The 27504-nt window shown below is 47.2% G+C and overlaps 1 protein-coding gene across 1 annotated transcript in view; it reads left to right on the top strand.

Annotated features, from left to right (window-relative positions):
• VPS35 (VPS35 retromer complex component) overlaps window positions 1-27504 on the top strand; it is a 167086-nt gene that overhangs the window by 119001 nt on the left and 20581 nt on the right. Inside the window, exons 13-14 of the mRNA XM_068260997.1 lie at window positions 13754-13876; window positions 23784-23963. Coding sequence (XP_068117098.1) covers window positions 13754-13876; window positions 23784-23963 — 303 coding nt within the window. The remainder of the gene's footprint in view (window positions 1-13753; window positions 13877-23783; window positions 23964-27504) is intronic.

The following is a 27504-nucleotide window of genomic DNA, read 5'->3' as shown; positions in this document are numbered from 1 at the left end:
GTGGAGGATTGTGCAGGACCGGCGCAGGACAGGATGGCTGCTGGGGTCTTGGGAAAGCCCCAGGTAAGTGAAACTTTGTTTTTTTTTTCTTTTTAAGATTTTGAGTTCAGCATTAAAGTGTAACCACAGCCTTAAAGGATACGTCCGAGGTAGAAAAAAAATCGATCTACTTACTTGAGGCTTCCTCCAGCCCCTGGCAGCCGATCTGTCCCTCGCTGCAGCTCCGATGTCCCCTGCAGCTCGCCAGGTCAGCATCTTCTGTGCCTGCTTGAGCTCGTGGCTGTGCTGCTCGCGACCGCGCTCACATGGCCTGGAGTGTTCTGCCCAGGCACAGAATGCTTCTGGGCATGGGAGCGCGAGTGGCGCCACCACGCACTCATGCAGGCGCATAAGATGCCGACCTGGCGAGGTCGGCATCTGCAACGGAGGGGATCCCAGGACACCAGAGCTGCGGCAAGGGATAGATAGGCTGCCAGGGGCTGGAGGAAGTATCCGGTAAGTAGACCATTTTTTTTTCTTTTTTCGGATGTTTCAACAACAACAACAAATAACATTTGTAAAGCGCTTTTCTCCCGTGGGACTCAAAGCGCATAAGCATGGCTCCGACCATCGTGGTACAGAGGAAGAATTTTATAAATCTGGAAATGCCAGGCTAAACAGGTGGCTTTTCAGTCTGGATTTGAATAGCTCCAGGGATGGTGCTGTCTTTACTGGGTGTGGTAGGGAGTTCCAAAGAGTAGGGGCAGCATGACAGAAGGCTCTGTCTCCAGATTTTTTGAGGTGCACTCTGGGAGTGACCAAGTTTATAGAACTTGCTGATCTGAGGTTGTGAGAGGTGTGGTGCAGCTTCAGCAAGTCCTTCATGTATCCAGGGCCCAGATTGTGCAGGGATTTGAATGTCAGCAGTCCAATCTTGAAGAGTATTCTCCATTCTACTGGTAGCCAGTGCAGTGAGCGAAGGATCGGTGTAATGTGACAGTGGCGAGGCTGGTTTGTTAGCAATCTGGCAGCAGCATTTTGCACTAATTGCAGGCGACGCAGGTCCTTTTTGGGGAGGCCAGCATAAAGGGCATTGCAGTAGTCCAGCCGTGATGTGATGAAGGCGTGGACTAGGGTTTGAAGATCCTCTGGGGGAATCAGATGTTTAATCTTTGCAATGTTCTTCAGATGAAAGAAGGAAGATTTAACTACAGATGAAATTTGGTTTCTGAAACTCAATTCCCCATCGATTAGTACGCCAAGGCTGCGCACAAGGTTGGAGCTGTTTATGTCTGAATTCCCAATCCTGATTGGTGTTGCTTTAGGATAGAGCTGTTTTGATGGCGAGCACTGGCTTTGGACAAACAGGACCTCAGTTTTGTCAGCATTCAGTTTCAACCAGTTATCATTCATCCATGCCTGAAGCTCAGCTAAGCAAGAGTTTATTTTTGGGGTAGGGTCTGTTCCACCAGGTTTGAAGGACAGGTATAGCTGTGTGTCATCGGCGTAGCAGTGGTACGTCAGGCCATGTCGTTGGATAAGTGTACCGATTGGCAACATGTAGATTGCAAACAGCAGAGGGGATAGGATTGATCCTTGTGGCACTCCGAATTGTAGAGGTGCAGGTTTGGACATTATAGGTCCTAGGGATACTCTCTGTGTTCTGTCAGTCAGGAATGATCTGAACCACTGGAGGACTGATCCACTGATGCCACAGTACTCCTGCAGTCTGTTAAGCAGGATTTTATGGTCAACTGTATCAAAAGCAGCTGAGAGATCCAACAGGATTAGGATGGAGCATTCCCCTCTGTCCCTTGCCATGAGCAGATCGTTGCAGACTTGGATGAGGGCTGTTTCACAGCTGTGGTGTTTCTTAAAGCCAGATTGTAGAGGGTCCAGGATGTTGTTTACTGACAGCCTGGTTTCAAGTTGCAGATAGACAGCCTTTTCAATAACTTTACCTAAGAAGGGGAGGTTGGAGACAGGTCTGTAGCTGCTCATAGCATCTGGATCCATGGAAGGTTTTTTAAGAAGGGGCTTGATGATTCCTTCTTTTAGAGAGGTAGGAAATCTCCCTGCTTGCAGAGAGCAATTTACTATTTTGTGAAATGCTGGACCAAGCAGGTCAGGGCATTTCAGCATATGTTTAGTTGGTCCAGGTCGCAGGTTGTCTGGCGGAGACGACAGAGGATGTCTGAGATCTCTTCCTCACTAATACTTTTGAAGTCAGTCCAGGGTGTTAGGTTGTTTTTGCAGCTATTTCCATTAGTTGCATGAGTCTTGGGTGCTGTGGACTGAATGAGAGACCGAATAGAGGATACTTTGTCAGCAAAGTAGCAAGCAAATTTCTCACATAGCTCCTTTGAGGGAGTTATAGTGGGTTTTAGACAGGATGGATTACATAGTCTATCAACTGTGCTGAATAGTTGGGCTGGTCTGTTGGCGGCCTTTGCGATCTCCTGTGATAGGTAGGAGGATTTTTTCTTGGTGATCGCATTTTGGTAGCTTTCCAGGTGAGAGACAAGGGTGTGTTTTATCTTTTGAATTCTGAGATTTTCGCCACTTCCTTTCTAGTCTGCGCACTTCTTTCTTTCCTTTTAACTCTTTTTGTAAGCTTTAAACTGACCATGCAGCTAGCGATATCGTGGCCCGATTGATTATCCAATTCAATCATTTTATGGAATCAGAAGAAAATAGGTGCTGCAACAAGCAATTTTGGGCCAAAAATTGGGCTAATGTATCAATCACGCAAGATGGACAATCTCAGTTGGACATGGTTGATTACGTGTGCAGTGGTAACGACATGCGATATCGCGATGACGTACACACGCTACAAACCCCCCTCCATTGCCTCTTCAAATGTAAATGTCCCCTCCGGTGCCCGTGCATTCAGATCTCACATGCTCCAGCTGCGTGGCCTCCCGGTCACATCTACCTTCCTCCCCGAGCTCCGCCAGGCGCATGTGTGACATCATATGTGTGCCACGTGCCATATACATCACCACGTGGTGACTGTGTCAGGCTGGTGCTCGGAGGAGACTGGGAGCAACAGGACAGTCGCGGCAGCTTGAGTAGGTGAGATTACAGTGCACAGGCACATGTATGGGAGGATATTAACATTTGGGGGACAGCGGCAGAAGTGGCGTCACAATGAGGCCAATTCCCAGAAGATTTCATGCTGAAATTAATCGGGAACCAGTCTGTAGACTATGGGCAGCCAACAGATATCTTTCCAATCAGAGAGAGATCTGCCTGTACATCGCTAGATGCATCGGGCACCTTTAGAGAGAAGACGTTGTAAAACATGATAGATGGGGGACCAGGAAAATTCCAGGACTGGGAAAATGCAAAGAAATATTCCGGGAGCCAATAGTGCGATATGTCAGCTTACCAATAATAGGAAAATTACTTGCACTTTTCAGGTTGCAAAAATTCTACAACCACCGCTCAGGATCTGACCAGGCGTTTCGTGGGCATTTCTGCTTCCTCGGGTCAATGACCAGTAAAGTGCTGTGTGGCAGGAGAGATCAGATTGAGGCGCTGGTGACTGATCTCTCTAGCCCAGGCATGGGCAAACTCGGCCCTCTAGCTGTTACGGAACTACAAGTCCCACAATGCATTTGCCTTTATGAGTCATGACTGTGGCTGTCAGACTCCTGCAATGCATTGTGGGACTTGTAGTTCCTTAACAGCTGGAGGGCCAAGTTTGCCCATGCCTGCTCTAGCTGCATGGCACTTTATTGGCTCAACTGAAATGAAGCCGGTGAATACTGCTTGCCAGTAGGGATGATCAATGCGATGCAAATTTTTCAGAGTTTATGCAAATATAAGGAGCTTGAAAATGGACCAATCGCTTGAAATCTGGGTTTAAATTGATTGGTCCATTTTTAAACTGCACATATTTGCATAAAAAATTGCATAAATAAATAACTCAGAAAAATTGGCATATCATTGATCAAATTTACATAATCATGCATCAACTTGACATTATTTGCATCTCATTGACATCACTACTTGGCAGCCAGTGAAGGGACAGAGAGGCCTCTTTCCAACGGACAGTTGATAAGCATGGACTGCCTCTCAAACTCTGACCACTGCTTGCTGCTGCCTTGGTAACTGCTCGCTGCTGCCTTGGTAACTGCTCGCTGCTGCCTTGGTAACTGCTCGCTGCTGCCTTGGTAACTGCTCGCTGCTGCCTTGGTAACTGCTCGCTGCTGCCTTGGTAACTGCTCGCTGCTGCCTTGGTAACTGCTTGCTGCTGCCTTGGTAACTGCTTGCTGCTGCCTTGGTAGCTGCCTTGGTAACTGCTTGCTGCTGCCTTGGTAACTGCTTGCTGCTGCCTTGGTAACTGCTTGCTGCTGCCTTGGTAACTGCTTGCTGCTGCCTTGGTAACTGCTTGCTGCTGCCTTGGTAACTGCTTGCTGCTGCCTTGGTAACTGCTTGCTGCTGCCTGGTAACTGCTCGCTGCTGCCTTGGTAACTGCTTGCTGCTGCCTTGGTAACTGCTTGCTGCTGCCTTGGTAACTGCTTGCTGCTGCCTTGGTAACTGCTTGCTGCTGCCTTGGTAACTGCTTGCTGCTGCCTGGTAACTGCTCGCTGCTGCCTTGGTAACTGCTCGCTGCTGCCTTGGTAACTGCTCGCTGCTGCCTTGGTAACTGCTTGCTGCTGCCTTGGTAACTGCTTGCTGCTGCCTTGGTAACTGCTTGCTGCTGCCTTGGTAACTGCTCGCTGCTGCCTTGGTAACTGCTCGCTGCTGCCTTGGTAACTGCTCGCTGCTGCCGTGGTAACAGCTCGCTGCTGCCGTGGTAACAGCTCGCTGCTGCCTTGGTAACAGCTCGCTGCTGCCTTGGTAACTGCTTGCTGCTGCCTTGGTAACTGCTTGCTGCTGCCTTGGTAACTGCTTGCTGCTGCCTTGGTAACTGCTTGCTGCTGCCTTGGTAACTGCTTGCTGCTGCTTTGGTAACTGCTTGCTGCTGCCTTGGTAACTGCTTGCTGCTGCCTTGGTAACTGCTTGCTGCTGCCTTGGTAACTGCTTGCTGCTGCCTTGGTAACTGCTTGCTGCTGCCTTGGTAACTGCTTGCTGCTGCCTTGGTAACTGCTTGCTGCTGCCTTGGTAACTGCTTGCTGCTGCCTTGGTAACTGCTCGCTGCTGCCTTGGTAACTGCTCGCTGCTGCCTTGGTAACTGCTCGCTGCTGCCTTGGTAACTGCTCGCTGCTGCCTTGGTAACTGCTCGCTGCTGCCTTGGTAACTGCTCGCTGCTGCCTTGGTAACTGCTCGCTGCTGCCTTGGTAACTGCTCGCTGCTGCCTTGGTAACTGCTCGCTGCTGCCTTGGTAACTGCTCGCTGCTGCCTTGGTAACTGCTTGCTGCTGCCTTGGTAACTGCTTGCTGCTGCCTTGGTAACTGCTTGCTGCTGCCTTGGTAACTGCTTGCTGCTGCCTTGGTAACTGCTTGCTGCTGCCTTGGTAACTGCTTGCTGCTGCCTTGGTAACTGCTTGCTGCTGCCTTGGTAACTGCTTGCTGCTGCCTTGGTAACTGCTTGCTGCTGCCTTGGTAACTGCTCGCTGCTGCCTTGGTAACTGCTTGCTGAGCACACAGCTCAACAGTCCGTGAAAAAGAGGACAGGGTGGGATAGGGCTGGAGAAGCAAGAGAAAAGGTGAATGAGTCGTACAGCAGAGAATAATGGATGGCCAGCTTCGGCCTAACTTCCTGTTTGTCGTTGATCTCTGCACCATAACAGGAAGTGGGAGTGTCATGTGCTGAGCGGCGATTGCAGTTTGGTTGATACTTGGATTATATAGGCTGTAATATATGCAGTATAGCTGTATCTCTTTCTCTCTCCATATAACTTTTCTTTACACAATCCAACGCCATAAAGAAATGGCTGCCGATTCAGCTTAATTGATGATCTGAAGAACTCGCAGCGGATTACTGTGATAAAAGTAAAGAGTGTTTAAGTGGCTTGTTTATTGCGCTCGCCTCTCAGGAACTAAACGTGGGTTTTTATTTCAGAGCGGCTTTGTATTCTGTAATGCCGGTCTCTGGGGAATGCGCTCAGAATGTCTCGTGTGCTAATCTCCCAGCAGTTCCTCATGTTTCCCACAGAAAATGGTTCAGCACTTAGAAGCACCATACAGCGTCTGCAAGACACCACGCTGAAACACCTAATCCTCTCTTCAGGCGAGAGACCCCCGATCGTTACATCAGGACTTGTGTCTATTACCTCAAAAGACGTTACAGACCCTGTGGCATAGCTACGGAGCTTGGGGCCCTACTGCGAGTTTTACATGAGTTCCCAAGCACTCTATTGATATGGAGCCCCAAAACCTACCAAGTATAACTATACTTGGTGTCAGAGAGGTGTGATTCAGTGTGAGAAAATAGCTTGTTAAAGTGAACCTCCAGACTAAAAATCTACTCAGCAGCACTGAAAAAGGCTTGGTGTTTAACAGTTTCACAGCATCAGAGCTTTGTTTTTCTTATCCAAGCCTCATTTTTAGCTGCACAGAAGCTAAGCTCCTCCCCATCAAAGAAATCTGCCGGGGCATTTTACCCCTGATGCTGTGGTAAAAAGCATGATGGGATTTCTGATGATGTTGTTCTCGTTGCCTAGCGTGCGCAGCTGGGAGGGTTGATCAGGACACATGACAGTTGGAACTGTGTCTCATGCTCCCTGTCACCTCCTTTCAACCAAAAAAGATTGCTGCCCCCATGAAATCATAAACATTTGCCTGTTCTTATAAAACAGTAGAGTGTTGTACCGTGTTAGCCATCAGTAAAACAGGGTAGGTAAGAGATTAAATTACCTAGCTATTTTAATTAACATAACTAATGTAACTTAATGACTGTATGTTTATTTAGGCTGGAGTTCCTCTTTAAGGGTTACCACTATTTAGTGCACATATAGAGGTGTTCGTTATCACTTGATGATGTGGCATTGTTTCATTGGCACATAGTTAGGCTGCAATATGATTGCATGTGACTCAATTAGGCAATGTGTCTAAATAGTTGAAAGCTACTGTGTCAGATTGGGCACTGACCGGCTTGAAAAAGGATCGCTGATATATCAAAGAAGTCGGGAAAATACTGCATTCAGTATTTTAGACTATTTTTTGCTAATTCATCAATATTTTCACAGGTGCTGTAGAAATTAGGTAATTTTACCGAAGCTTATAGAGAAAAACCTGTTCAGTAACAGCAGAAGAGTGTGAAGGTGTCTGTTTTGTTACGTGCTGTTCTTTGTACAGAGACAGCATTACAATTGTAAGAGACATCCGACATCCCTTTAGATGTACATGTTTTGTTATACTGCGTCTGCTCACTTTAAATCCGTCTATTAGTCTTTCTTAACATTTTATTTCATTGCCACAGCTTAGATGAACTTCAAGTAGACATAACATATGCCATGCTTAGATGATTTCCCCACTAGCTCCTCCGCATCTGCAAACAAGAACCTCAAAGGTTAAACACCTTGTTCCTCTGCTCACTGCCTGGGGAGTAGAAAAGCTGGACCCTTCCGGAGAAGGCTTCGGATCCAATCACAGGGACTTGCAGGAGACAGAGGCTGTTCCTATTGGCTCTCTGCTCCTGTCAATCAGGGGGATATCCCCACGGAAGGCATTCGAAGCTGGTTTTTGACAGATAAGAGTTGCCGGCAATTAGAGAACATGTTCATGGGCTTTACCGCATGGTGTAATCTTGATGAATTGACATTTGCTGACCTTTGTTGGAGGTGTTTACCGCACAAGTCGGTAATTTACCTCACTGCTCGGTAATTGTAGCGTCAGCTGTTTTCAGCATTATCTGATGTGGTAATGCTTGGGGAATTGACGCCTATGTCTGCTTCCTGTCAGAGGGCACATGGGGGGCGTACATTGGGTAATTTGGGAGTCGGAGATGTCCGCTAGTAGAATATCGGTAAAATTACCAATATTTTACTATTAGGTAGTGGTAATTCCAATATTAAAATATCGGTACACCTAACCCTGCGCTCACATGAGCCCTCCCTCTATCGATGCTGAACCCTTATCGGCCCTTTTTCACATTTCTTACTATTCCTACTAGCACGATTTTGCCGATATCCAGTGTATGGCGAGATTGAGGTGCATTCAGGTTTGTGATTTTTGACAGGTGTAAAAAACCTTGGCGGGAAAATAGTTTGAATTGCAGTATCATGGGGGAAATCGCATAGCGACACCATTGCTATGCGATTTTTCTTGCACTTGTATAGGAGCACAAACGCAGCGGATATGGAGCAGGATGGTGATTGAGATTTTGTAAAAAACGAATCGGATTACTGGAAAAACGGCACCGCCATTCACATGTCAATCACGGTGCAGTTGTAATCTGCAAAAGTGTGCAATCCGATTTTCGGATTGAAACGTGGAAAAGGACCCTAAAAGACAACCCCACAGCCCTGCCATTATTAAGCAGCAAGGCCTTTGCTGCTTAAAGGGGAACTTCAGCCTAAACAAACATACTGTCATCAAGTTACATTAGTTATGTTAATTAGAATAGATAGGTAATATAATCTCTTACCCACACTGTTTTAAAAGAATAGGCAAATGTTTGTGATTCATGGGGGCTGCCATCTTTGTCATGGGGGCAGCCATCTTTTTGGTTGAAAGGAGGTGACAAGGAGCAGGAGACACAGTTCCAACTGTCCTCTGTCCTGATTACCCCTCCCAGCTGCACACGCTAGGCTTCAAATGTCAAATTCAAAATGTTAAAAAAAAAAATTGCACCAAAGCAGCAGAACGAGAACAACAAAATCAGAAATCCCATCATGCTTTGCACAGCATCAGGGGAAAAAAGCCCGGGCAGTTTTCTTCTGTGCAGCTAAATATGAGGCTTGTATAAGAGAAACAAAGTTCTGATGCTGTGAAACTGTTAAAGAAACAACAGGCCTTTTCAGTACTGCTGAGTCGATTTTTAGTCCGGAGGTTCACTTTAATACATCCTCCCCTTCGCTATTTATCCCCAAATTTTCATTGGACGCCAAAGGCGTCTAAATTCCACCCGGAGTGCCGATATAGTCACAATTAAAGCGGATCCGAGATGAAAAACTAACTATAACAAGTAACTTGTCTATATACCTTATCTAAAGTTTAGATAGTTTACTCAGCATATCTAGCTGCAAACAGCTGCAACAGTTTATGGTTATTTATTCCTGTGATACAATGAGGGCAGCCATGTTCTGATTGTCACAGGCTGAGGGCTGGAGATGATATCCGCTTGCCTGTGTGTAAATTCCGTCCCCTCTCCTCCTCCCCTCTGCCTCTGAAATCTCTGGCTAGTAACTTCCCCCTCCTCCTGCCCAGACTGAACTCCCATAAGCCCTTGCTACAGTGCCAAGGCACAAAAGGAGCTTGTTTAGTTTATAGGGAGTTAGAGTATTAAAACAAAAAAAGAGTATTTGGCTTGAGGAATGCCCTATAAACTAATATGTAAGGAACACAATTCTGCAATGAGTAAAAGTTTATCTCGGGTCCCCTTTAATATTGTGGCCTATGCCGAGCCTATTTCACCATGGTACCTACGCTGCTCAGATGATCCGCTTCCACATGGGGTGTTCTCTGCTGGTTGTCTCTGGGGATCAGGGGCATAACTAGAGGGGTGCAGCCCCAGCAATTACAGGGGGTCCAGGGCTGTGGGGGGCCCCCAACTACTAACCTTCCCTTCCTCCGATACAGGGGTCCATCCTGCAGATCAAGGCTGCACTTGTTATGGGTGTGACGATCCTGATGACCACACTTGTTATATGACTCTTGTGAGATGGGCCCTCAGGCTGTGAGGTTCACCAGGGGAGAGGCAAGGGAAGGGGTGTGACCATTGTTGGGCTCATCAGTTTTGCTGGGGGCCTCATCAATTGTAGTTACCAGGCCCGGGTGTTTCGCACAGGAGCCTATAGGCACAGATGTCCTGGCGCCCTAGACTCCGCCCTCCATGAACCTACAAACACCCGCCATACTGCGCCGCAAGGGTGCTGGCTGTCCCAGCTGTCTATTCTCCCTTACTTCCCCTGCCAGTCATAGGTACAGGTGCCTCTTAGTATTAGGTAGGCAGAGGTACCCTCAGTATTAAGTAGTTAGAGGTGCCCCTAAGTATTAAGTAGCTACTGCTAAGAGGTGCTGTCGACTGAAGGGGAGATCTGGTCAGTGGAATGCCAAGAGCCGAGTGAATACCTTCTCATTTGCACTCTCATCAGGACTCAGCATAGAGAAGGAGGGAGGGAGGCACTAGGGAAGGGGAGTGAGCCGCCTTTCCATCATCCGGCACCTGTAGGCACGTGCCTATACTGCCTTATGGTAAATCCGGCCCTGGTAGTTAGGCTACTGCTGGGGATGCCATGTTTCTGCAGCAGCTGGCTTATATTTTTGCTCCCATGGTTACACTTCCGGTTAAAGTGTAACTGTCGGGCATAAAATAAAAAAATCAATTCTTTATTTTTATCTGGTAAACAAGTAATAAGGATGCTAACCAGGCAATCCAAACGTTAAAATCACGATTACTTTTCTTGTTGATAAATGATCATTTCCCAGTTTACCTGACTCTTATTTGGTACACACAAAATTTGGTACGCAAAAAGGAAGTTGCAGGGCATGCTGGGTTGTCATTTTTTGCTTCTGTACATTAGTTCAGTGTGAGAGGAAATAAAGAAGCAAAAAAAAAAAAGACAACCCAGAATGCCCTGCAACTTCCTTTGTGCGGCAACGTACCAAATAAGAGTCAGGGAAACTGGGGAATGATCATTTATAAACAAGAAAAGTAATAGAAATTTTAACTTTTGGATTGCCTGATTAGCATCCGCATTACTTGTTTACCAGATAAAACTAAAGAATTGATTTTTGATTTTATGCCCGACAGTTATACTTTAAGGAGGAACTCCAGTGAAAATAATGTAATAAAAAAGTGCTTAATTTTAACCTAATTATGTATAAATGATTTAGTCAGTGTTTGCCCATTGTAAAATCTTTTAACCTCCCTGGCGGTTAATTTATTTAGCCAAATGGGCAAAAATCCTTTTTTTTTTTTGTTTTTTTTTTTTTTTGTTTCATGTAAAGCTACCAGAGTGGTAGCTACATGAAACACCACTAGAGGGCGCATGTGGCCCTCTAGTGCGATCGTCGCCGGCATCAATAGCAAACAGGGGAGCGCGTATATAACTTGTTCCCCTGTTTGGCTTCTCCTGTCGCCATGGCGACGATCGCCATGACGTCATGGACGTCAGCCGACGTCCTGACGTCAGGCGCACTCGATCCAGCCCATAGCGTTGCCCGGAACTCATTGGTCCGGGCAGCGCAGGGCTCTGGCGGGGGGGTACCCTCTTCCGCCGCTGCGTGCGGGCGATCACCGCAGAGCGGCGGCAATCGAGCTGTGCGCGCGGCTAGCAAAGTGCTGGCTGCGCGCACAGCACTTTGAATGGGGCGAATCGCCCCAACAGAGCCTGAGAAATCCTCCTGCGCGGCATAGCCTGAGCTCAGCTCGGGCTTACCGCCAGGGAGGTTAAATCCCTGATTTACATTCTGACATTATTATTACATGGTGACATTGTTACTGTTGGCAGGTGATGTAGCTGCTGCTTGCTGTTTTGGCAGTTAAAAACAGCTGTAAACAGCTATTTCCCACAATACAACGAGGTTCACAGACCGGAAACTGCCAGGACCACTCAGTTTCTTGTGGGAGGGGTTTCACCACAATATCAGCCATACAGCGCCCCCTGATGATTCGTTTAAGGAAAGGATTAGATTTCTCGTGGGAAAGCGGTATTAGCTACTGATTGGGATGAAGTTCAATTCTTGGTCACGGTTTCTCTTTAACTGACAGTTATAAATATTCATATTCAGTAGCTACCTGCATTGAAAGTGGATAAATGGTAAAATTAATCTATTTTTGTGTCAAAACGTCCCAGTTGCTTTATGGGTGGCCCAGATCTAATTTATCTTGTCTCAAATCTCAATGATCAGAAGGGCTTCCTATCGCCCCGCCCTGCAGCCTATGTGTTATCTCAGCCTGGGGTTTGTAATTAGAGGTAGAAAGTGTTGCATCTAAAGGCAGGCATGCGGAATGAAGGGCCCTTCTTGCTAAAAATATACGTTTTTCCGCAGCCAATCCTCTTGGCAATTTCTCAGAATGAGCGACTTTCTTGGTGGAGAAACCTTTGTGTCTCTTAGCAACCCTGATCCTGCATGCTGAGCGCTCGCCGAGCGGGGCCGCCAAACATCCAGTTTATCTGTTTTCCTTCTGGAGACGTTTTAGCGGCTTTTAGAGGTGTGAAAGAACAGTGTGAGCAGAGAGGCCGACACATTCATTCTGATCAGGGAACCGGCGATTATGTCTTCCTGTTGTCAGAGTTTAGCAGTAGTGTCCACTTGTGTGCAGAGTTTGATGGAAATATCTAGCTGAGATGCAGGGCTTGGTAGGGGAGTCCAGCTGTGGTACAGGGCTTGTTGCGGAGTCCAGCTGAAGTGCGGGGATTGGGGTTCAGGGCTTTGGGGCAGAGTCCATCTGTGCGGTTAAAGTGAACCTCCGGACTAAAAATCTACATTACTCAGCAGAACTAAAAAGGCTTGGTGTTTTCTTTAACAGTTTCACAGCATCAGAACTTTGTTTCTCTTATACAAGCCTTATTTTTAGCTGCATTTTTAGCTAAGCTCCACCCATCAAATAAAACTGCCCGGACTTTTTTTTTCACCGATGCTGTGCAAAGCATGATGGGATTTCCTGTTATTCACGTTGCCTAGCAACTGGGAGGGGTGATCAGCACACAGGACAGTTGGAACTGTGTCTCATGCTCCCTGTCACCTCCTTTCAACGAAAAAGATGGCTGCCCTCATGAAATCAAACATTTGTCTGTTATTTTAAAACGGTGGGTAAGAGATTATATTACCTATTTATTTTAAGTAACATAACTAATGTAACTTAATGACAGTATGTTTGTTTAGGCTGAAGTTCCTCTTTAAGGGCTTGGGGGTGGAGTCCAGCTGGGGTTGCAGGGCTTGGGGGTGGAGTCCAGCTGGGGTGCGGGGCTTGGGGGTGGAGTCCAGCTGGGGTGCGGGGCTTGGTGGTGGAGTCCAGCTGGGGTGCGGGGCTTGGGGGTGGAGTCCAGCTGGGGTGCGGGGCTTGGGGGTGGAGTCCAGCTGGGGTGCGGGGCTTGGGGGTGGAGTCCAGCTGGGGTGCGGGGCTTGGGGGTGGAGTCCAGCTGGGGTGCGGGGCTTGGGGTTCAGCTGGGATGCGGGGCTTGGGGGTGGAGTCCAGCTGGGATGCAGGGCTTGGGGTTCAGCTGGGATGCTGGGCTTGGGGGTGGAGTCCAGCTGACGTGCGGGGGCTTGGGGGTGGAGTCCAGCTGGGGTACAGGGCTTGGGGGCCAGCTGGAATGCAGGGTTTGGGGTTCAGCTGGGGTGCAGGGCTTGGGGGCGCAGTCCAGCTGGGGTAAAGTCCAGCGGAGGAGCAGAGTTTGGTGGATGGTGAGGAATCTGCAGGGAAAGGCATGGGGAGACTGGCAGACTGCTGGCACATAAGTGCTGTTATACAGTGAGCACAGTTTGCAGAATGCTGTACAAGAGAAGTTGTTGTAAACCACAGACAGATTGGAGTCCTCCTATATCCTCAGGGCTGCTTCATTCACCAGGATGCATTTTATAATGTATTTCATTTATTGACTATTCAGCAGTATCAACCATGTCCTGGTTATTACTGCATTGTTATTATTACAGCCATGCCTGGTGGAATGCTGTGTAGCTGACACACATGTGCTTTGTATGTTTCCTTTAAGATCCTGAATACGGCTCGGAAGCACTTCGGCGCTGGAGGGAACCAGCGAATTCGCTACACGTTACCGCCGCTGGTGTTCGCAGCCTATCAGCTCGCCTTCCGATACAAAGAGAACTCTAAAGTGGTGAGTATGTCTTCTGTGGTCCTGTCTGTGCACAGACACCCCCTCCCCACCTTGTAACAAGAGTTTCAGGTCTTCCATCAATATGTCGAGTCCGTCAATTTTAAAAGATTCTCGGTTTTATCTGAAAAATGTATTAAATAACAACTGAAGCGACAGGGATATGGAGGCTGCCATATTTATTTCCATTTAAACAATACCAGTTGCCTGGCTATCCTGCTGATCCTCTGCCTCCAATATTTTTCCCCATAGCCCCTGAACAAGCACGCAGCAGATCAGGTGTTTCTGACATTATTGTCAGATCTGACAAGATTAGCTGCATGCTTGTTTCTGGTGTGATTCACATACTACTACAGCCAAATAGACCAGCAGGGCTGCCAGGCTACTGGTATTGTTTAAAAGGAAACCAAACATGGCTGCCTCCATATACTTCTTGCTTCAGGTTCCCTTTAAGTCATTGTTTGATAATAAAAGAGACAAAAAGGAAGATTCAATAGTGTAAAATCGATGGTATACAGGTTACTAATTATTAGAATGGTATACTCACAAACACAGGTTGCCGAGCTAGGCAACCACTAAATGCACCAATTGGGAATTTTTCCCGGCCCCACTCGGGCTAAGATGTCGCTCTCTGTAGATAGAAAATGGGAGGAACACCCATCCACTGGGTGGATAAAAGATCACTTTAAAATTGGGGGGTTAATGGTGGCTTATCTCCCCCACAAAAAAGACACAGTAATGTGTAATATACAAATTACATTTATTTCGTACTCCAAAAGATCTGCAATGCGTTTCGTGGGTCTCACATCCACTTCCTCAGGCAAAAATACAAAAGGGAGCAACTCTCTGTGTGTGTATATGTGGTATTGCGCCTCTGTCAAATTTAATAATAAAATGTTCAAGCCAGACTCCACATTTTTCACTGCCCCATTTCTGCCATCCTGATACAAAGGCTGAAACCCCCAACCCCTTATTCTCTGTTTCAGGGGTGATGACTCCCCATCTGAGCAGATAGTGCCGCACCCTCCTGCACTGCCCAGGCTTCTATCTGTGAAGGCTCCACCCCCATCCCACAGGCCATTCCTCCTCATTAGAATATGACGTTTAGTTGGCAGGTTGGCCCTTTCTCAATCCACAGTCTCCCGTGCTGCACAATACAAAGCCCTGCCCGCCTGTACGATAGCCACACCCTGTCTCATAGTAAAGAATAGAAAAGGTGGGCTATTGGCTTTAGCAAGCACCCCCATCTTCTCCTCCCCCACGCCCACCTTCCTCCCTTCACGTGAGCAGTAGAGGTTACCTGGCTTCCCGTTGGCACTGCAGGAGACCCGCTATGCCTTTCGACTCCCAGAGCGTTGCAGAAATATAGTGATTATTTTGGGTGGGTTTCTGGGTAACGGGAGGTTTGGGTTTCAGAGGCGGTGTGGAATTGGTCACCTATGTTAATTGCAGCTATAAAAGAAATTTGGGCTCAGATAAAATAACGCCTGCTCTGGCCGCCTGCTATACAAACTGCGGCTACGAATAGCAGGCGCAGAGTCACTCCAATTTATAGCTGCAAATTCACATAGGTGCCTGTGGGACGCCCAATATTTTACATGTATAGGGGTAAGGGTGGTGTGGGTATTGGCGGTCGGGCGGTATGGGGGGAGGCTTTAGAGTTGGGCATGGGTGCGGGGTCAGTTAGTAGTAGGCATTGGTGGTGAAGGAGTCGATTAGAGTTAGGCATCGTGGGGGGGGGGGGGGGGGAAGAGTCGGGGTTAAGCATAGGTGGAGCATTCAGTTAGGCTCAGGCATCGGTGGTAGGTGGTCGGTTAGGTTTAGAAGCATTGGTGGAGGAGGAGTCAGTTAGGGTAAGGCGTCGATGGGGAGTAGTTGGTTAGGGTTAGGCATCAGTGGAGCGTTCAGTTGGGTATCGGTTGGTTAGACTTCGGTAGAGGGAGGGCTCGTGTGAGAATAGGGTTAGGTTTAGCAATAGTAAATTACAATATTGGTAAAGTTTACCAAAATTACCAAAATATTTAATCTAAATTTTACCGATATTCTGCTACCAGCTATTTCCGACACCCAAATTTCCCCGACGCCCGTTTTTGCATATGCTGGGGTTTCTGTGGGAGGGGAATGTGTTCGGAGCTAGCTATCGCAAATAAAGCGCCTCACCGGCAAGTTGTTTCTCCACTGAATATCGGCCAAGCGTGCCATGGCAGTGTAAGACCGCCTGAAATGCCCACACACCTTCCTGGACTGCTTCAGGACGTCCTGTAAGCCTGGGTATTTACACACAAACCTCTGAATTATTAGATTCAGCACATGTGCCATGCAGGGTACATGAGTCAACTTTCCCAAATTTAAAGCCGAAATGAAATTGCTGCCATTGTCACACACCACGTTGCCGATCTCCAGTTGGTGTGGGGTCAGCCACTGATCCACCTGTTTGTTCAGAGCAGCCAGGAGAGCTGCTCCAGTGTGACTCTCCGCTTTGAGGCAAGATGGCGTGGCACTGTCGCACCTGGCGTGCAGCATAGGAGCGGGGCTGTGTAGTTGGAGTTGAGATCGCAGCCCCAGTAGAGTTGTACTGCCACTCAGCCGATGAGGAGGACTACGACGACCACAAAGAGGATAGAGTAGAAGGAGAGGAGGTGGCAGTAGGCCTGCCTGCAAGCCGTGGAGGTGTCACAAGTCGGTCCGCTGCACAGCCACGTACTCCCTGCTTGCCAGCAGTCACCAGGTTGACCCAATGGGCTGTTTAAGTAATGTACCTGCCCTGACCGTGCTTGGCAGACCAGGCATCCGTGGTCAGATGGACCATTGACCCAATGCTGTGTGCCAGAGATGACACCACTTGCCTTTCAACTTCACGGTACAGTTTGGGTATCTCCTTTCTGAGAAATAATTGTGACCTGGTATCTTCCACTGTGGTCTCCCAATGGCCACAAATTTTCGGAAGTCCTCAGAGTCCACCAGCCGGTATGGTAACAGCTGGCGAGCTAACCGTTCCGCCAAGCCAGCTGTCAGACGCCGGGTAAGGGGGTGACTGGCAGACATTGGCTTCTTCCACTCAAAGATTTCCCTCACGGACACCTGGCTGCTACTGTGGGCAGAGGAGCAGGAACCGCTCAAGGTGAGAGGCGGTGTGGAGGAGGGTGGCTGTGAAGGTGCAAGGGAGAAAGAGGCTGAAGATGATGCACCTGAAGGAGGAAGAGGAGAAGGAGGGTGGCTTTGCTTTTGTGCGCTGCTTTCCCTCAGGTGGTCTTCCCATTGCAGTTTGTGCCTTTTCTCCAGGTGCCTTCGTAAGGCAGTTGTCCCTGCGCGGGTGTTGGCCTTTCCACGGCTCAATTTTGGCCGGCAGAGAGTACAGATAGCATTACTCTAATCTGAGGCAGACACACAAAAAAATGTCCACACCGCTGAGCCCCCCTGGGGTTATGGCACTATGGTGGCGTCAGCAGCTGACGTTGAAGTGCATGTTGGCTGGCTGTCCATAGGTGGGGATACATGGCGCCGGACACTGCCACCAGCTGTTTCTGACAACGAGCTCCGCCTGCTTCTTTCAGGAACTCATCTCCTCCTACTCCTCTCTGCCTCCTTATCTGAACTGTCCCCCTGTTCATCTCCTCTATTGGGAACCCATGTGAGATCTGTATCATCATAATCATCCTCCCCAGCTTCGCTTGCCTCAGACACCTCATAAACTGCACCAACAGCAGGTACTTTATCATCAGCATCCTCCTCCTCACACCTTACGTCCATAGTGTCGCCTAACTCAGACATATGAGGTGGTGTAACTTGCTTAGCGCCTTCATCTTGTTGTAACAATAATGGCTGGGAATCAGTGATTTCCCCACCAAATAACTCCCAGCGAAGTGTCAAATGCAGCGGATGTGGTGTTTGTAGTGGCGCTGGTGGCTGCGGAAGATGAGGTGTTCTGTGTTAAATAGTCAACCACGTCCTGACAATCTTGGGAGTTAATGGGCCGTGCTTTCTTCTGAGCACTATGCTTTGGTCCAGGGCCGACGAAATCCCGTCCGCATGACCTCAAACAGACCTGCCGGGTGGCCTTCCTCTGGCTCTAGCTCTGCCTGTTGTTTTGTCCATATCGGGTGCAATGAAGTGAAAGGTATGCACTGATTTGACTAATACAATGTGTAGTCACACAGGTGCAGTGAAAGGTATGCAGTGACAGGTATTACAATACAATGTGCAGCTGTCACACAGGTGCAGTTAACAGGTATGCATGGACTGATATATTAAACAGTGTGCAGTCAAACAGGTACTGTGAACAATTATGCAATGACTAGTATTACAAATGTGCAGCTGTCACACACACATGTACCGTGAACAGGTGCAGTGACTGGTATATAATAGGACACTGCTTGCGGTCACGTAGGTAGGTTCACTGAACAGGTATGCAGGGATTGGTATTACAAATGTGCAGCTGTCACACACACAGGTACCGTGAACAAGTAGTCACTGAATGTTCTGGGCCTGGCAGTGGCACAGTAGGAATTACCAAGGGGCCAAGGGCCAGCTGCGACTGACTGACAGGGCTGTATATGCAAGTGTCTGTGGGGCACACACACACACACACACACACACACACACACACACACACACACACACACACACACACACACACACACACACACACACACACACACACACACACACACACACACACACACACACACACACACACACACACACACACACACACACACACACACACACACACACACACACACACACACACACACACACACACACACACGATCAACATTAGCTCTCAAAAGAGCTGTTGAGGGGTGCTTTTTAGCAATAAGTATCAGCAAGAAGCAAGCTAACATGCCTAACAAGAGCCTAACTAAGCTTTCCCTAATGTGTCTGCAGCAGACCTCTCCCTTCTCTAATTACTGCAGCCACACGAGTGAGTGAAAATACCTGACGCTGCCTGCCTTTTATAAGGGGGGGGGGGGGCTCCAGGAGGGAGTGTAGCCTGATTGGCTACCCTGTGTCTGCTGACTGTGATGTAGAGAGTCAAAGTTGAGCCTAATGATGTATAGGGGGTGGGTCGAACTCTCATATGGTTCGCGGTTCACTGCGAACATGAACCAGCGAAGTTTGCGCGAATCGGTTCGCCGGCGAACCGTTCGGGCCATCTCTAGTGAAAATAGTGCCTGGTCTCCCAAAATGCTCTGGAGGGAGAATTCAGCATAGCTAAACGGCCTAGGCCGTGACATCACTGGGAGGGCAGGGCCACAAACCAATTTACACTAATATATAGATATACAAAGTGTTTCTGTCACTGAAACCAGGAAAGGTACCATAAAAGTGGGTATCCTGAATAATCTACTGCATTCTGTCACTACAGGGCCTCTTTAAGGGTAGAATGGATAAATGCTGTTTGATATTTGTGGAGGGTAACAGGTCAGATTGTATCTTGTGCCATTAGCGGATATTAAACTATAATGTGCATTAGGGGTTTTTCCAATATGGGGCTTACGCAACAGTACCGGTTGTCTTTTGACCCGATGGTTGGATTGCTTCTTACATGAGTGAGCATTTGGCGCGTAAGATAACAAGAAATAACCACTTAAGTACTCAAGGAAGCCGGGGTACCATGGCAACCATGGCTGGACAGCTTCACCTTCTTGTTTTTTGATGCTATAACAGAACGACCTGCGAAACATGAAGCCGACCCTACAGAAAACGTTTCTCACTGACATGAAACACAAGTAGAAGCGGCTGCAGAAGAAATGAGATCTTCTGATGTAGGAAAAACCCTTTAAAAGGAATGCAGCATGCCTGGACCACATCTCCACTATTTCTAGCTGAGGCAATATTGGAGATTCTGAAGTCGTTTAAGGGGCATCCAAACCCATGTTCGGAAAACGCAAAGCCCAGATAGTGCTGACTAGTTTGGCAATGCCCTGCTGCTCTCATTGCTCGCCTTACACTGTCTTCTCTGGATAGTGGGGTGTGTGGCCTCCTGCCAGGCCCTTGCTGCGGTATTATGGCCAGGACTGCATTTCCACTACCTAGCTCCAGCCATCCTACCTCCAGTAGACTAATGCTAGTGGTAAACAATGCAAAGCAGTGGCCTAAGTGTGTCATATGGTGCAGTCCATAGTTCCGCTTCCACACACAGTGTGCAAAGCAGATGGTCGTTCAGTTGGTTGGTGCATGGAAGATCGAAACCACAAAACACTGGTTCACACGACAGTCAGGGGTCCCGGAATCTGCCACAGACCGGGACCCCTAAACCACCATGTGATACCCAGAGGGATATACAGGTGAGCCCTGGACCTCTCGCCACCAGGGGAATCACCCTCACTGCCTCCAAACTGAATGCTGACCGCAACACACACGAAAAGCAAATGTACACTCCCAGCTAGCACATTCCTACCTTTATCTGATCAGCAGACGCCTGTCGGCCAGTCAGGTGCAATGCTATACACCCTTAGTCTGTCGTATCAAATGTAGCGGGAATTGCATAAATTTAGCAGCATTCAGGTGGGAGGCTTCGGTTGGACGTAATCGTAGATCATGTCACTCAGCAGGGACACCAACGTGCAGGTAACCCACCACTTGGTCCCCTCCCATGTGATTTGCATGGAATATCACATGGTTGTGCGGTTGGTCACGTTGGGGAGTTGGTTGTGTACTTTGGACTTTTGTACGTGGTTTAATAGTAGAGGGGACCTGCACTACACGCCAATGACACTGAGGTATCCCGGTTGCTATCACAGTGGTTCTGATCCGGGATACCTTGAGGATGTCACATGATGTTGTCCTTGTGTTTCTAGCAGATTGGTAAGCAGGATGATTATTTTGGGGTTTATGAGGGGGGGGGGGGGGGGGATTTGTACTGACTGGAGAGAAATACCTCAAGGTTTTACCTAGAATTAAAGAAAACCTGTAACGAGAAAAAGTTCCTCTGGGGGGTACTCGCCTTGGGTGGGGGAAGCCTCCGGATCCTATCGAGGCTTCTCCCGTCCTCTTTTGTCCCACGGCGGTCTCGCTGTGCCCCTCCCAACAGTGGGGATTTAAATATTTACCTTTCCAGCGCAGGCGCAGCATCAGCTCTCTGAGATAGGCGGAAATAGCCGATCGCTGTTAGGCCGCTCTACTACGCAGGTGCCAGTCGGCAGCGTAGTAGAGCAGACCCGACAGAGATCAGCTATTTCCGCCAATCTCCGTGCGGAAAGCCGCAACAGCACCACCCGCTGGAGCCAGGAAAGGTAAATATATCAAGCGGCAGTGTTCTCCCCAGAAATTATTTCCAGCCGGGTGGCACGAAATAGTAGCCGGGTGGCAGGAAAAAGTTGCCCGGTGGGGCAATATGAGAGAATGCAGTGCCGGTGCTTCTGTGCACAACTCTGTGTGCAGCATAGAGGGAGGTGAGCAGATGACAGCCGGGTGCTCGTCAAAACTAGCCGGGTGGAGCACCCGCCTAAAAGAGCCTGAGGAGAACACTTCTCGAGCCAGGATTCTGGAACACTTCGGGGGAGCCAGCGTTGGATTACCTGCAGCTACAGGGGAGGGGGAAGCCTCATTGGGACCCTGAGGCTTCCCTCTCCCGAGGCAAGTACCCCCCCAGTGAACATTTTTTTTCAGTACAGGGTCTCTTAAGTCTCTGCTGCCATTTGAGTGATTTACACAATTCCTGATTCTTCAATGGGATTAAGAAGTATAACGTATGCAGTGCTACCAATACCAATTTTCATATAGCAATCAGTAATGTGTATCTACCAAGCCTGCACAGTTATAAAAATGAATCTGACTGATTTTTTACTGATGATTTCCATATTTTAAAATGAATAAAGTTTAAATGATTTTTTTTTTTTTTTAACGGCAATACATCCTTGTGGTTTCTTAACCAGTTCACCCCCAAGGGTTTTTACTCTAACGGACCAGAGCAATTTTCACTTGTCAGTGCTCCTCCCTTTTATTCCCTAATAACTTTATTACAACTTATCACAAGAAAATGATCTATACCTCGTTTTTTTTCGCCACCAATTAGGCTTTCTGTGGGTAGTACATTTTGCTAAGAATTTTTTATTCTAAATGCGTTTTAATGAGAAAAAAAAAATCATTATTTCTCAGTTTTCAGCCATTATAGTTTTAAAATTAAACATTCTCCTGTGGATAAAACAAACACACTTTATTTGCCCAGTTGTCCCGATTATTAAACCATTTAAATTATGTCCCTATCACAATGTATGGCGACAGTATATTATTTTGAAATATAGGTGTTATTTTTCTGTTCTGGTTTTTTTTTTGTTTTGGCCATAATTACAAGCTCCTATGTAATAAATTAAAATTAATTTTCCCCATAAAATATAGATTAAAAAAAGCTGAGTCCCTAAGGCAACTATTTATTTATTTATTTTAAGCTTTTTTTTTTTTTTTTTTTTTTTTTTTACAAGTTTTTTTTTTTTACAAGTTTTTTTTATTTTATGGAAGTGTAATTTTATTAATCATGTGTATGTACTTGTAAATGTATGTATTTTGTACGTGTAATATACTTTTTGGCCACAAGATGGCGCTAGTGAACACTCGTTATAGGAAGTGTTCACTTTTTTTCTTTTTTTTTTTTACACTTTGTTACATTTCCTGTTTTTGTGAATGGACGTAGCCGCTGTTCGCAGTCACGTCCATTCACTCCAGGCACTGCTATTGGGTAGAGGACCGTTCGGTCCTCTTCCCCAATCACTCAGCACGGGATCCCGATGGAAACGGCGGCGGTAGCGGCGCGCACACCGCGGTAGCAGCGGCGGGAACGCGCGACGTATTAAAACGTCATGTTGCCGTTAATAGGGTAAAGCATGACGTTTTAATACGTTAGGATGCCACTAAATGGTTAAAGAACCTGCTATCCTTCTAAACTCGATACATAAGTATTATAACCCTTACCAGCCAATCAAGCTCTGGCACTGCACTGAGGAAAGGTTGGGGTGTTCTTGCTTTAGCAGTAAAATGGGTGGAGCTTAGTTTGGGAAAGGGTGGTAGGCCTGAAAGATAAATCGCATTTAAACCAAAATCGCGATCACCAAGATCACGATTTTGGAATCGACAAAGCGGCGATTACGTCAATTTACACATTGGGCAAGTTTGAAGAAGCTCCCCTCCCCCCCAAACTCCCCCCAAGTCTCGGTGGGTGTGGCCCGCAGCATTGGCAGTGTTGGACATACCCTCTGCACGAGTCCAACGCTGTCCGTCCTCTGTCGCTGTCTGCCGACCCTTGTTAACGGCATACTTCCTGGGATACAGGAAGTATGCCATTCCTGCAGTAGATAAGTGGGTATCTCTGCACTTGTGCTGGAAGTATGTCCAGCAGTGCCGCAGCTTGGCGGACAGAGGGGGCACAGAGAGAGACCCAGAGGAGGGGGGCAAAGAGAGACACAAAGGGCACAAAAAGAGACTCAAAGGGGGCAAGAGAGACCCTGAAGGGGCACAGAGAGACAAAAGGAGAACAAAGCCACAAAGGGGTGAGACCTAGAGGGGGTACAGAGAGACACCCAGAAGATTGATTTTAAGGAAATCGTGAATCGAATTGAAATTGCGATTTTGGACAGAAATCGCTCAATTCATTTTTTGAATTGGCCTAGGGTGGAGCATTTCTAGAAGCTGTCCATTCATTGTTTAGTCTGCAAACCCACAGAACCCGGCGAGTGAGTGGTTGGCGGAGTTTGTACAGCATCTGGGATTGGTTGCATTGTTTGTTTGTTCACGCTTAGTAACATGACAGTTGAGTTGAATGTATTTCTGTTTAAAGAACTCTGAAGGGTTGAAGAACTGCTTTCCGAGGCCGGCAGTAAATCTCTCCCCTGCATTTCACATAAGTAATGAGTGTTTCTGCTGCTGGCTTTTTGTCACCCATTTCCTGTCACCGTGTCCCCTCTCTGTACAGGATGACAAGTGGGATAAGAAGTGTCAGAAGATCTTCTCCTTCGCGCACCAAACCATCAGCGCCTTAATTAAAGCAGAATTGGCAGAGCTGCCCCTCCGACTCTTCCTCCAAGGTGCCCTGGCGGCCGGGGAAATTGGATTTGAGAACCACGAGACGGTGGCCTATGAATTCATGTCTCAGGTAATAACCCTCTACGGCCGTCAATCCTTCTGCCTGTCACTCGGCGGACGACCTCGCCCTCTCACTTTCCAATTACAGGCGTGTGTCTGTGGAAATTGCTCTTCTCTGAAGACGTTCGCTCACTTTCTGTTCATGGCTACGGCTGGATCTGTACAAGGCTGGCCATCAGGGTTGCCTTTTTACCAGCTTAAAGTGTAACTGTCTGGGCATAAAAAAAAATTAATTCTTTACTTTTATCTGGCAAACAAGTAATACGGATGCTAACCAGGCAACCCAAAAGTTAAAATCACTGTTACTTTTCTTGTTGATAAATTATCATTCCCCAGTTTACCTGACTCTTATTTGGCACGTTGCCGCACAAAGGAAGTTGCAGGGCGAGCTGGGTTGTTTTTTTTTTTTGCTTCTTTACTTTGCTCTCAAACTTAACTAACGCAACCTGATTGGCTGAAACCTCTTTTTCCCTGTTTTCCCCTCACACACCTCTGTTCCTCTCTGATTTGCCATTATTTCTTATGCTAAGTCAATGTAGAGCTGGGTGGGAGTGTCTGAAGACTGGGAGGAGGGTGGGCTATGCATACACAATCAGGCAGAGGAGAGTAAGGGAGGAAATGACATCAGGATTGGCTTCAAGATAGAACCAGTTAAAATGGAGAATCCTAAGAAGGATTTTCTTTTTTTTTTACTATAGAAAAATCATTAAAATCAAAATGTAGAGAGTGCAATACATGTTATGTAAGTAGAGCAAGTATTTATCGACTTATAATTCGTGTTTTTTTATGAGATAGTATGGCTGACAGCTCCTCTGTAAAGCACACCTGAGGTAAGAGGTATATGGAGGCTGACATATTTATTTTCTTTTTAAACAATGCACATTGCCTGGCTGTCCTGCTGATCCTCTGGCTCTAATTCTCTTAGCCCCAGACCCTGAATAAGCATGCAGCAGATCAGGTGCTCTCACTGAAGTCTGACTGGATTAGTTGCATGCTTGTTTCAGGTGTGTTATCCAGACACTACTGCAGCCAGAGAGATCCACAGAACTGCCAGGCAACTGGTATTGTTTAACAGGAAATAAATATGACAGTCTCAGCTTACTGTCCACTTTAGACATCCCTCAGTGCAAGCATCCTATTTAATAAAATCCCAGGTTTCTGCGACTGTGTGTGCCGCTACACAAGCGCAGGGGGGTGTCAGGTGCGGGTCGCTATGCAGCTTTAAGTGACCCATAAATGGTACGATCTTTAACCACTTAAGTACCAAAAGTCTCTGGCCCCTTAAAGAGAATCTGTATTGTTAAAATCGCACAAAAGTAAACATACCAGTGCGTTAGGGGACATCTCCTATTCCCCTCTGTCACAATTTCGCCGCTCCCCGCCGCATTAAAAGTGGTTAAAAACAGTTTTAAAAAGTTTGTTTATAAACAAACAAAATGGCCACCAAAACAGGAAGTAGGTTGATGTACAGTATGTCCACACATAGAAAATACATCCATACACAAGCAGGCTGTATACAGCCTTCCTTTTGAATCTCAAGAGATCATTTGTGTGTTTCTTTCCCCCCTGAGGGGGGAGTGCATAGCAGAACCACAACACTGAAGAACTTGGCAGCCTTCCAGACACAGGCTGACAAGTCTGACAAAGGAAAGATACATTGATTTATTACAAAGACTGTGATAGTACAAAGTGCTGCAGTAAGCCAGAACACATTAGAATAGCTTTTGGAACTTGTAGGATGATAAAAAACAGGATGCAATTTTTGTTACGGAGTCTCTTTAAAGGACCACTATTGCAAAAAAACAAAAACAAAGTAGGCAGTTAAAATCTGACAGAACCGACAGGTTTTGGGCCGGTCCATCTCCTCATGGGGGATTCTCAGGGTTTTCTTTTTCAAAAGCATTTCCTGAACATCAGTTGCAAAATCTAACTGACTAAATTGTGTGCAAGTGATTAGGGAGGCTGGCTGGTATCTTACCATTTTGGCAGTTAATCTGCTGTTGAAAACAGAGAAAACCCTGAGAATCCCCCATGAGGAGATTTACAGGCCCAAAACCTGTCGGTTCTTTCATATTTTAACTGCCTACTTTTTTTGCGATAGTGGTCCTTTTAAAGAGAAACTCAGACAAAGAATTGAACTTCATCCCAATCAGTAGCTCATACCCCCTTTTACATGAGAAATCTATTCCTTTTCACAAACAGACCATCAGGGGGCGCTGTATGACTGATATTGTGGTGAAACCCCTCCCACAACCAACTCTGAGGACCGCGGTACTCCTGGCAGTTTCCTGTCTGTGAACCTCATTGCATTGTGGGAAATAGCTGTTTACAGCTGTTTCCAACTGCCAAAACAGCAAGCAGCAGCTGCATCACCTGCCAGCAGTAAAAATGTCACCATGTAATAAATGTCAGAATGTAAATGAGGGATTTTACAAACACTGACTAAATCATTTTTACATAATTATTGTAAAAATGAAGCACTTTTTTTATTACATTATTTTCACTGGCGTTCCTCTTTAAGGACCAGTGACTTTCTGGTGTAAAAAAAACAAAACAAAAAACTTACTGACGTCACACCGCACGGACCCATCTCTCACCATTCGCGCCGCTTTCCGGTTGCTGCAGACCACTCGCTCTCCTGTTGGAATGACGGCAGAGCTCCGTGAGACAGTCGGGAGCTGATTTCATTGACTTCTGACCCTGTGATCACTGTGAGCCAATCAAAGTGATCACAGGGTCAGGATCCAGTGAAATCTGCTCCTGATCGGTACATGGAGCTCTGCTGTCACTCTGATAGCAGGGAAAGAGCAGTGGGAGCGTGTGGCAGGGTAATTGAAATCCTATGCCCTGGCAGGGATAACTAGTCCCAAACACAGCGTAGATTTAAATTACCCTGGTCCTGAAATGGCGCTCATATTTTTGATAAGATCGAGAGAAAAGAACATATTTAATTGATCCACAGCATTAACAAATCCAACTTATGATCATATTACCGGTTCTATCTATGAAAAATATATCCCACGATGTATCATTTCTTTAGCCACTTTAATACCCTGCGCCTCTGGCCCCTAAAGAATGAGCTGTAGTCACTGTGATTGGCTCACAGTGATCACGGGTTCAGGAGCCAATGATATCGCTCTGACAGCAGAGCGAGCGGGCTGCAGTGTTGGAGTATTGGTGGGAGCGCACTAACAGGAAAGTTGAAATCTACGCCCTATCAGGAATAAGCAGCCACAAACAGGGCATAGATTTCACAGCAAAACATTGACAGTACTCCTAATCAGGCTGCAACTGAAATGAAACCAACAGAGGTGTGCAGTTCCCCCTAGGGACTTAACTGCTTGCCCACCGCTCAACGCCAATTGGTGTGAAGTCCTGGGCGGGGTTTTGAAGATCCGCTCCATCATCAGCCTCCCAGTGGCGATCGCTGCTAGAAGACTGTAAGATGGCTAAACCGCCGTCTATTTACACTGTACTGCGCTGCGATCTATGGCAGCGCTGTACTGAGGACAGCCGTGTCACTCGGCTATCCCCTACAGAGCATCAGGAGC

Source organism: Hyperolius riggenbachi, chromosome 11 (genome assembly GCF_040937935.1).
Source record: "Hyperolius riggenbachi isolate aHypRig1 chromosome 11, aHypRig1.pri, whole genome shotgun sequence".
Classification (NCBI taxonomy): domain Eukaryota; kingdom Metazoa; phylum Chordata; class Amphibia; order Anura; family Hyperoliidae; genus Hyperolius; species Hyperolius riggenbachi.
The sequence above is the reverse complement of the archived record's forward strand: the minus strand, read 5'-3'. Positions and strand labels throughout refer to the sequence as shown.